This window comes from Pholis gunnellus (genome assembly GCF_910591455.1).
Source record: "Pholis gunnellus genome assembly, chromosome: 12".
Taxonomy (NCBI): Eukaryota; Metazoa; Chordata; class Actinopteri; order Perciformes; family Pholidae; genus Pholis; species Pholis gunnellus.
Window position 1 is genome coordinate 9,819,898 of NC_136539.1, and position 11,510 is coordinate 9,831,407.

General features: G+C 43.1%; 1 protein-coding gene across 1 annotated transcript; it reads left to right on the plus strand.

Moving 5' to 3' along the window:
• The first annotated feature begins 887 nt into the window (after window positions 1–887).
• slc9a2 (solute carrier family 9 member 2) lies at window positions 888–11,416 on the plus strand. Its single transcript, XM_079170483.1, has 13 exons — window positions 888–1,305; window positions 1,421–1,635; window positions 1,723–1,971; window positions 4,130–4,380; window positions 4,478–4,695; window positions 5,226–5,425; window positions 5,782–5,871; window positions 5,959–6,029; window positions 7,081–7,248; window positions 7,357–7,462; window positions 9,523–9,639; window positions 9,909–9,996; window positions 10,389–11,416. Exons 1-13 carry the CDS (start codon window positions 1,038–1,040, stop codon window positions 10,808–10,810), a joined length of 2,463 nt encoding a protein of 820 aa, XP_079026609.1. The 5' UTR covers window positions 888–1,037; the 3' UTR covers window positions 10,811–11,416.
• Window positions 11,417–11,510: the final 94 nt, after the last annotated feature.

Genomic DNA, 11,510 nt, shown 5'->3' on the forward strand with positions numbered 1-11,510 from the left:
CAGATATTGTAGGAGGGTATTGATTTTATTTTTTCTAAGTCAAGGGGAGGGTCCAAAGAAAGTGGGACTTGTTTTTTTCTGAATTAAATGAAAATTCAACACCAGTACACACATCCATCATTTTAAAATAGTCCCTGAGTCAAAATTAGTATGAGATACTAAAATCCTAAATGATTTTTTAAGGAAAGGTAAGAAATTAGGAAAACATTATACTTATCGAAAGTCTAAATTAATTTGTAACATTTAGAAATTCAAAATCATTTTAAAACTATGAGGTATATATTTGTTTTACTGAATCAAATTTCATTCAAAGTTGTAATGATGAAAATAAAACCTACCAACGGTTTAGAGATACGTCATTCTGATATTGACATAATATCTTAGATTAAGGGATGTTTGGTTAGCACAAACATTTTCTACTGATTTTTTTTCTATGTCATGATAAGCATTGGATTCAAGAGGTAAACCGATTAAATAATACACATTTAAAGGAAGAAAACGCTCCACAGTAGTCAAGAAATATGTTTTAATTCTTCACATTTGCGGTCTGAACCACTTTAGATAAATCAGGGGGAATTGTTTAAGTTACAAATGAGAGTGGAAACTCAGGTGTTGGGTGTTTTTCAGGAAACTGGTGTCACCGAAACTCAAGAGTGGTCCCTGAATGGCCCGCAGAAACACCGCGCCCCACCCTTTTTTATCCGCTTCAAGGTGACACCCAATCGGAGCGTGACTCGGGGCCGCGCCCATCCTGTATCGGAACTCGAGGACGCGCTGCAGGTAAACCACAGGTGTGTTGTGCCGCAGTTTGAAGGAGATCAATCCGGACCATGCAACCCTGCGCTCCGAAGGAAAGTTAATTAAGGCTTCGCCGTTGAAGATGGAGTGATTGCAGGAACAGTTGAAATCATCAACTTTAAGAGGAGAAGCTGAGTTTGTTCTCACCAGCTGTTTTTTTTCTTCTCTATCACTTTTCGACTGTGCATGTGAATGGATTGATTGATATTCACATCAAATTGGATTGCTGTGTTGAGGCTATGGGTTTGTGCACAATGGATTCACGAACGGGAGTTTTACTCGTCATTTTCACGTTCTCAAGTCTTCTGCATGACTCCAGAGGGGAAATCCCACCCAAACCAACCGGCGGTGTCCCGATTCTGCCGCCGATTATCCCCGACAATGGCCCCCAGGCGTTTCAAGAAGCGGAAAAGGCGAATATGCCCGTTTTTACAATGGATTACGAAAGAATACAGATACCATTTGAGATCACTCTTTGGGTGCTGCTGGCTTCATTCGCAAAAATTGGTGAATAACAGTAACATGTGCTGGTGATGGATTACGATCCAAGCCTCTGATTATCATGTGACCTTTTCAGACAGGTGGCCTTGTTCCTGTTTTTGAACCAAATGTCTTTTCTCAGGTTTCCATGTGTACAAAAAGATCACCGTCTGGGTGCCAGAGTCCTGCCTTCTGATCACCATTGGCCTGATCGTGGGTGGCATCATGCACTCCGTGCACGAGGAGCCCCCTGCTGTGCTCAGCAGCAATGTCTTCTTCCTCTACATGCTGCCCCCGATTGTCCTCGACTCCGGATACTTCATGCCCACCAGGCCTTTCTTCGAGAACATCGGCACGGTCCGTCACCCATCGGCTTTCCTGAGCCACATTCAATGTCCTCTTCTCCTGTAGAGCCAACCTGATGTTTTCCGTCTGTGTTTGCAGGTGCTGTGGTTCGCAGTGGTGGGGACCCTGTGGAACAGCATCGGCATTGGCATGTCCCTGTTCGCCATATGCCAGATCGAGGCGTTCGGCGTGGCGGACATCAACCTCCAGGAGAACCTGCTGTTTGCCACCATCATTTCGGCCGTGGACCCGGTGGCCGTGCTGAGCGTGTTTGAGGACGTGTCTGTGAACGAGCAGCTCTACATCGTGGTGTTTGGAGAATGCCTCTTCAATGATGCCGTCACTGTGGTGAGTGGGCTGAGACTAACAAAGTGGGGTTTTTTTTGTGCCCTTTACTCTAAGCTGAGACTTTCTGCAACACGTTGGCCTACTTTGACTTCCTCGGGGCTACTGCTTGTTGTGAAAGCATACAGAGCAATGAGCAAGTTGTCGTGACAAACTCTTCTTATTGTGTTAACGGCATTTCAGTGACCAAAAACACCTTGAGGGCACACTCAGGGGCCCAGCATGCCAGTGGGCCTTTACATGTGGAGAGGTAAAATAAAGGTTCATTGGTCCAGCTAGTGTGAAAGCATAATCCCACACTTATTGTTCACCATATTGCGACTCCACCTACCATTTTAAAACCCAGTTTGGATCCTTAATTCCAATGCTGCTATTATGTAAAATGGCAGATCCACTATCTTTTTGTCTGACGCATTTCTATTCTTTCTCTTAGCGGCTCAGCTCAGGTTTCGCAAGATACCGTACGATTAGTTGACTCTCTTTTCTGGGTTAGTATGCCTGTATGAGAACATAATATGTGTCTGTGCACTGACAAGATTGCTGAACAGATAAATAACCCCAAAAATGCAAGTGAAGTGATGTTGTTAGAGACGCCCCCACAAAGACCGGAGCCGTGTAGCGTTAGATGCTTGTTTGCGCAGATGCTGCCAAACCAGTTTCTAAAGTTCCGGCGGGCTGTAAGGGAGGAGTTAACGCTTACAGACAACATCGTCTGAAACTTCACTGAAATGAGCTTGTGCTCAAATTTCTCCCTTCACCCTCTTGTTATTCACACACACACACACACACACACACACACACACACACACACACACACACACACACACACACACACACACACACACACACACACACACACACACACACACACACACACACACACACACACACACTCTTACAATAACCTGCTCTTAGCTTTGGTGTGGCTATCCTTTTGTTTAGCACACAGTAGCAGAGCTGATGCAGAGAGGGTAGACACACATGTACCCAGGGGACTGGGAAAGCCCAGGTATGGTCTTTGATTTGCAGAATTGCACCCATATGTAACATGTAAACAATATGTAATGTTTGCCAAAAGCCCCAAAACTACTTCCGATGAGCACTGCATCCACTGGTTAGGGGAAAGGTTGTAACAGCTCTGCCTTTGACTGAGAGTGCCGGGTTATCATCTGTGAAAAGAGGGAACTGTTGCTGCCTTATGTGCCGATCTGCTTTTGATAAACGCTTGGCTTGTTAACCCTCGTGTTTGACAGGCTCACCCCGGAGCGAGTCTGGTATTCTGTATTTCTCTCAATAACGGCAAATCCCATTAAAAGACCCAACCAACAACGAATTGATCCACTAACACTCATTGTGCGTGTCGCCATACAGCTTATTCCTCTGTGCTATACAGCGCCATTGTTATCCAAAAACTAGTAAAAACACATCAGTGAGCCACATTGTTGCACTGGCTGGCATGTTCCTCCCTGGGAACTGTACTTAATTTAGAGACTATCCCACACACAGCGTCCTGCTGCTGTCGAAACTCAAAAAAAAAAAAAATGTATTTAAGAACAAATTGGCTTGGTGCTGAGACTGCTGCCGACAAAATGGGGAATTTGGAAAGTATTGCGAGACGTACTGGTCTGGTGTTGATCTTTCGTGGGATTTGTTGAAAATGAACACAAATATAGATTCCGACCACCTTAAAGAAAACGTTAAATGTGCTCTTATTGTATCTTTTACAATTCTATAGTCTTTTGCATCATTTACAATGTCTACAAATGTCTTGTTTTCTCTGAAAACGCACTGTTAATGGTGGCGTGCAGTCCGACAGCATATTTAAAACAGCCACACCACCGTGGAACAGCAGTGAGTTGCTCCTTGTTCTTCGTCAGAACAGGAGGAAAAGGAACAAAGCCGGTTGCTCCGGCGCCCCATTTCCGTGAGTCATTCTGTGTGCTCGGTGAAATGAGATTATCAAATTGCAAACAGCACAGAGTAAATATTCCAATAAATCACTGTTATCTACATCTGTCATTAGAGGCCGCAGCCCCTGACACCACCCACAACCTCTCTCAGGGATGTGTGGGCCGTTTGTGCGCGTGCATGCAAAGCTGTGCATAAAAGACCGTGTGCCTGCATGAGCGCTTCATCGTGTTTGTGTGCACATGTTTTACAGGTGTTGTACAACATGTTCAACTTTGTGGCGGAGATGCCGCAGGTGGAGCCGGTGGACGTTTTCCTCGGGGTGGCGCGGTTCTTCGTGGTCGGGCTCGGCGGGATGGGCTTCGGCATCCTGTTTGGCTTCACGGCCGCCTTCACCACAAGATTCACCTCCAAGGTCCGAGAAATCGAGCCGCTGTTCATATTCATGTACAGCTACCTGGCCTATCTGGTGGCCGAGCTCTTCGCCATCTCATCCATCATGGCGTGAGTAGATTGCAGAAAAGCAAATTCTGGTTGAAATATTTCAATGGCGCGAGAATTCTGCGTAAACGCAGCAGATTCATGTTTGTTTTTTCTGCAGCATTGTGACCTGTGCTCTCACCATGAAGTACTACGTTGAAGAAAACGTTTCCCAGCGTTCCTGCACAACCATCCGTCACGTGGTCAAGATGCTTGGCTCCATCTCCGAGACCCTCATCTTCTTCTTCCTGGGGGTCGTCACCGTAACCACAGAACACGAGTGGAACTGGGGCTACATCCTGTTCACGTTGCTGTTTGCTTTTGTGTGGAGGGGTCTGGGTAAGGAGAGGGCCGGGGGTATTTATGCTTGTCTTGGCCTCTGTTGGTGTTGTTGCACGATTAAAGGGGCCCTGTGGAGCTTTTTGACCGCCAGTAGTGCTACGAAGCAATGTTTTTACGAGTGGGTCCCCGTCTAGTTTTTGTCGTGCACACACTCAAGGACGCACACACTTTGATTGGTTTCATGCTGTCCTACTGTGCTAATCACAAGTTGTAATAAAAGCAAGGAAGAAGAAGACTGCCAACAAGCAACAACATGTATTAAAACGGTGTAGGATTTAAAATATTAAAAAAATTGCTTTGCAAATGTATTATGAGGGGGGAAATACATTTTTCATTTTAGTGAATAACACTGAATGTAAAGCACAAAACGGTGGTTCAGCCTTGCCTTAAGTTGCTTGAGTGTTTTGTATTTTAAATGTGTAGTGGAAGAAGCTGCTAACACAGCATTGATAAGTTATCAGTTCAATTAGTTGGTGCAGATTTCAACCTAAAATAACATGCTGACGTTGCTCTTCCTCCCATCACAGGTGTCTTGGTGCTGACTCAGATCATTAACCCTTTCCGCACCATCCCATTTAACTTGAAAGATCAATTTGGTCTGGCCTACGGGGGTCTGCGAGGTGCAATTTCGTTCGCCTTGGTCTTCACCCTTCCTGAGAACATTGGCCGCAAGCAGCTCTTCGTCACTGCCACCATTGCGGTCATCCTCTTCACTGTCTTTCTCCAGGTAAGAGGCCGACTGTGTGCTTCTACTCAAAACATTTCACACGGTTGTTTGCTGCGAATCATTCGTCTTTGTAACTTAGTAATTAGTAATTTCAGACCAATTTCAGATCAAAATAACATCTAACGGGTCTTTGTCCACCAAAAAAACGAGAACAGCTTTTTGCTGCTGTAGTAAGGACTCAGGATTCTGTATCTTTTTATTTATTTAATGCCCAATCTTTTGACAGTCAGTTTGGATTTGAAAAGTCCTAAACTACTGTCCAAAAATAAAGAATTACAAAATAAAACTTAAAAAAGTCCTTTTAATGTTTTTCCTTGTTCTGCTGAATCTGTGACCTTTCCCTTTCTCCTCCACAGGGCATCAGTATCCGACCTTTGATTGAGTTCATCAACGTCCGCAGAACCAACCGCAATCTTGACACCATCAACGCAGAGATTCACTGCAGGGTACGCTACAGATTGTGATTGTTGTAAATGTGGTGTGCCGTATATTACTTTGCGCACAGGGTTAAACCGGTCTCATTGTGCTCTCAGCTCATAGAGCACACCATAGCTGGCTTAGAGGACCTCTGTGGACAGTGGAGCCACTTCTACTGGAAGGACAAGTAAGAACTTTCTCTCTCACAAAGTGTGCTCATTCTGCTTAACAAGAAGCTTTTACGACCACATATTGATTATTTACGGCCATAAGTATTAAAGTATTCATTGCTTCACATCGTTACGCTCTTAAGGGAAAGAATCTGCAGTGAAACTGGAATGGAGATGGCGGTTTTAGTTTACCTGCTCTCCGTTTCCTCCTTTGGTGTTTTTGTTGGACAATGCTATTGTTCACTGTGTGGGAATGTTGACAGCTAATCACACTTTGGTGTCGTGTTCAGCTTCCGCCATCAGCGGTGACAGATGTTTTTCTTCCTAAAGCTCTGAAATGTTTTACTTTACTTAATATAATGAGTGTTTTGGAGCATAGTAGTTACCTGCAATAACTAATAACCAACTATTTCTTCATCGTTTTTGTGAAAAACCCAATTTAAATTTTAAATGGGTTTATGTCTCAAGAAGACTGATGTCTTGAATGAGACTATTTTGACCATAAATGACTATAGAGAATTACTTTCACATACTGTGGCTAATCTATTTGGTTAGGAAATGTGGGCATCATAAACACAAATGCATTTCAAATGAATTACAGTCCCTATAAACCTACAGCATGTCATAAACCTAGTGATATCATATGTAGTAAGTCAGTGTTTACCTCACAGTGAGTTACTCATGTCAATACATCTATATGCTATATATATTTGTTATTCTCTTTAGGTTTTTTGATAATAATCAATGGTAGTTTGTAGAATTATATCTTAAAAGTAGATTTCGCAACACTCCAATGATGAACTACGACAATCGTAGTTTTTTTATACACACTCCCACAATGTAAAGATAATTCATCAGGACAGTGATCCTGAACTTACAAAAAGCCAAACAGTCGGATGTTCTTGATTGATCTTAGGAACTATAAACTTACAAAACTTTTACACCAACAACAAAGAAATAACCAAAAACACTAACCTTTATTCTTTAACCATCATTGTTCACTGCAGCAGGGCCTTCATAGATAGCTGCCCATCCTACTCAACGTAATCCCTTTTCTCTCTATATCAGGTTCATGAAGTTCAACAATCGAATCCTGCGGAAGATCCTGATCCGAGACAACCGGGCCGAGTCCAGCATTGTGGCGCTGTATAAGAAGCTGGAACTGCAGAACGCCATGGAGATCCTGGACACTGTGTCTGGAGACATCAGCGCAGCTCCGTCCATCGTCTCTCTCTAGTATGAAGCCTTCATCATGTCTCTCTGGCGATCACACCACCTCCTTATGGTCTATACAGTCTAAAGGGTAGAGAAAACCATTCTTTTTTCTTTGTACCTGTCTTTTAGTGAGGAAAAGAAAGGCTTGGCTAAACCTAAGAAGAAGTTCCTGGCTCCTGACCTGAAGAACATGCATGACATCCTGTCCAAGAACATGTACAAGATCAGGCAACGGGTGAGATATCAAATAATCTTGCAGGATAACCCGACATGTGCACACCAATCTGCTTTTCTCTCTTTTTTTCATTCTTGTCTTATTATGCCTCACAGTGGTGGAAAGTAACTTTTCATATTTCAGTACAGTTTTGAGATATTTTTACTTTTCTTGACTATATCTATTTTATACTTCTACTTCACTACTTTTCAGAGGGAAATATTGCATATTGTTTTTACTACTCCATACATCTGACAGGTAACTAGTTTCATTATCAAATGCTTATTAAATAGAGTACATTAGAAGATTAAACCAGTGGTTACTTTGACGACCTTGGGGCTTCTTAACACTTACCAGTTGTTTACGAGATCCACCAAAGAGACATTTCTCCTCTATTTTTTTTAACATGTTTTCATTCACAGTTTAGGTCTTAAAGAGGTCAAATAATCCAATATTTCACAAAAACAGCAAATGATAGGAGCAAAGTCCCACAAAAGTGAATACAAATTCTTCGCTCCTCTGCCATTAATCATCTCACGACACCTGACCCCTAGTTTGGGAACCACTAGACTAAACTACTGAACAGTATATTAAGTAGTCCAAAGTAGTTCCATCATTACACTTTGATGCATCTATATAGAAAATGTCATGATAAGTCGCTTGTCATTTCTGCTTTTTATTTTTTGCACATAATACTCAAGCAAGTTTACCTAAGGAGCAGTAATGGAGGACTTGTAAAAGAGTATTTTTAAAACGTTGTGTTGGCACTTTTACTGAAGTAAAGAATCTGACTACTTCTACCCTCACTGATGCAGCAGTTACCACGTCAGCTAACGCGGATAATACACACAAATTAGAACCGCCTGGCTCCAATAGGCTCCAATAGGCTCTGTTTGATCGAGTAAAGGCAGTAAGCTACTACCAGTCTTCGTGCATTTGCATTTTGCTGTTGTGGTGAAATGTCAGCTGCTTACGCAGTACATGCAGTAGTGTGTTGCCTATACATGGATCAACAACAGCAGCCCAGTCTCGCAAAGCAAGAAATGTTCCATATCCAGTAGTTGTGAAATCCTCTGTTTGTTTTTTTACATGAAAAATAAGTAGCGGCTTGAAAATCGTCGAGAGTACCGCATCAAACTATTTTACCTAAAATTCTGTGATCTCTGTTTGTTTGACATCTTTGTCTGTAATCAGGTGAACACATTTTATTTTCGTCTCACTTTGACAAACTGGAAAATATAGACTTTCTGTGATGCGTTACTCGCACACAATGATGTGTTTATCCCTAGCACCGAAATTCAGAGCTGTTTTGCATAGCCAAACACTGTGGCCGGCAGTACTTTTCCATTAGTGACATGACCTCACCCACAGAGACGCTTTGATGTGGAGACAAAAATAGGGAGCATGTGCTTCTGATCTGGTCCGATTGTCCTTATAGCCCCTCTTTTCATGTCTCTCACACTAACGCTGCGTCTCATGTGCCCTTTTTTAAACTCGCACCACGTTGGAATTCAACATTTTGATTTATTTGAAACTAAATTAGATTAAAAAATCAAATTGTAATGTTAAGAGAACAGAGTGTTAGATTGGCTCCTACTGTGTCTGATCGTGTTGACCTCTTGTGAAATAGACGGGAGCATTTTGTTGACACGAGACTGCTCTCTACAGAGCAGTGGCAACCTTTTTAAGAGTCCTTGAAATGTTTGTTTTAGGTGTAACTAATTGCTGCAGGTCAGAAAGATCTATGTTGACAGAGATGTGTACGTTGCATAGTGTGGCAGGTCGCAAATACCGGACGGAGACACCGACCCTTTCAGCTCAGACAGGTGTGGCTAGTTTTGGTTGAGTAATCCGAGCTCTAAAGAATGCCTACTCCCCTCAAAGCATTTGAACAGTCCACTTGTCTGCTCATTGAAGTTACCTTTATGTGAAATCATTGTGGCTGCCTGTTGGCTCGCTTGTAAATTGATTACAGATGGACACGTCCCAACTTGGTAAAATCTGAGAGCGGGAAGCATCCGAGGTCTAAATCTGCTGTGTAATAATGTTCTATCTTGCACCTTTTTTTTGTCTTTAACCAGACGGTGTCATACACAAGTAAGCATGCCCTGCCCAACGACAGTCAATCCAAAGAGATATTGATAAGACGCCACGCCTCCATCCGCCGCAGCATCCGACCTGGCAGCTTTCAGTCATCGGTAAGCAGGCAGCTCTTTCCCCGGGGCTGGTATTGACTTGAGGTATTGCTTTATGAGCCGCGTACAGCATGTTCTCAGCCCCTTAGATAAAAGTAAGGAAGTGAGAGCAGTATTGAACCTTGTGAGAAGCAGGTTAATTATCTCTCAGCTACACTGAGATGAAAAGTGTCCCAAATTCAACAACAAGTTTGTTTTCCATATTCACATTCATTATTCTCCTTTTTCTCTCTCTTTCCATTCTGCTGTTTTTATTCCCATGTTGTGATCAGGTGGTACCCAAATCCCACAAATACTTCTCTCTTCCTGCTGGGAAAAGTCTGGACTCAAAATTCCCCCCTGGGAGGCCGAGCTATACAGGTGAGCTTCTGAAACTACTAGTTTTCCCCATTTAAGGTTTCTTAAGTAAATTTAAGGTTGGAAAAAATCATTTTAAACCCAAGATTTTTTTTTTTCTCACAGCCTTTCTCAGAAAATGGAACTTGATCAGGTGTTGTTTTGTTGATCAGCTTGGTCTAGCTCTTCATTTAAGACACAGTAAATGATGGTTACAGAGTGAAATATAATATAATACTTTTTGAGCCAAGCTAGAGGTGTGTCTATTGGGATGGCAATGAAATTAACAAACAATGTCCCTCCACGAGATTCATTTTAATAAAGTTTATGACTAAATATCAGCAACTGTGTGATGGCCTAATTCAATTCCCTTCATAATTTCTTTATCATTTTGTCATGTTTTTCCACTGTCCCAGATGATCAGGAAACGATGTCGGAGGTGGCCTACCCCTCCAGACGCACTCGGTTTGGCCAGCCCGCACGCTCCTCCTCCTCCAGAGCCATGATGCCTCTACGCAGGCTGGACACCCTAACAGAGGCGCCGTCTGTTGACATGGTGAATGAGAGCACAGGGGAGGACAGAGGCAGGTCGGGGCGTGGCACGTCCAGAACAAACTCCTCCCACATTCCCGCTCCTCACCGTCGCCTCCACTTCTCCGTTGAAACCGAAAGCGCCTCAGCTGATAACTTCAGGAACGGGCATCATGAAGCAGCAGAGGAGGAGGAGGAGGAGCAGCAGCAGCCTTCGTCCCCACCTCCAGGCTGGGCTGTTGAACCCCGAGACAACGCAGCGCAAAACCCTCTGCTCAGGCGGCCTCAGTGGAACCCGAAGATGTAAAAGTGTCCCTGGGCTTTCAAGAGCAGCTGGACTGCCACAGGCTCAGGTTCTCAAGCAGCTCCAGGGTCTCTACATACGACTGTGTTCATGCCACTCAACGATAAATGACCACTGGAGGTCCATTCAGTCCTCATTAGAGGTGAACCATCCTCCAAAATGAGCCCACATGGTCCTGCCTTGAAGTCAGAGGTGCCAGTCACACCAGAAGCAGAGTGCACTATCGTGAAGCAACGGAATATGAATCGTCACCAGTGACTCATTCTGCCAATTCTATCCGTGCAGTTACTTCACCCATTCACATCAATGTGATTTTCAATAGTTTTTAAAGATTATGTAATTTAAACTATTATTTCTCTCTCCTTTGGATGTAAATAATATACTTTTTTGTACTATTGTGTGTGTGTGTGTGTGACAGTTGTATAATTGAGAATACAAGTTTTTATATTTAGGCCATATTAGTTTAACATGAGGAACTATTGCTGTGCAGTACAAAGTACTCTTGGGACTAACTGGAGGCCTTTTGTATGTCTATTACAGTGATGGACCTCACGCATTTGGGCCCACTTTAATATTTCTTTCTGTAATAAATTTTCGATGTTGTTGGAAGCTGATATCAAGCATTCTCAATCAAACCATGGACACAATGCAACTTTATAAATGTGACACTTCAGGCACTGCGCATGGAGGAAGAGGAGATGGG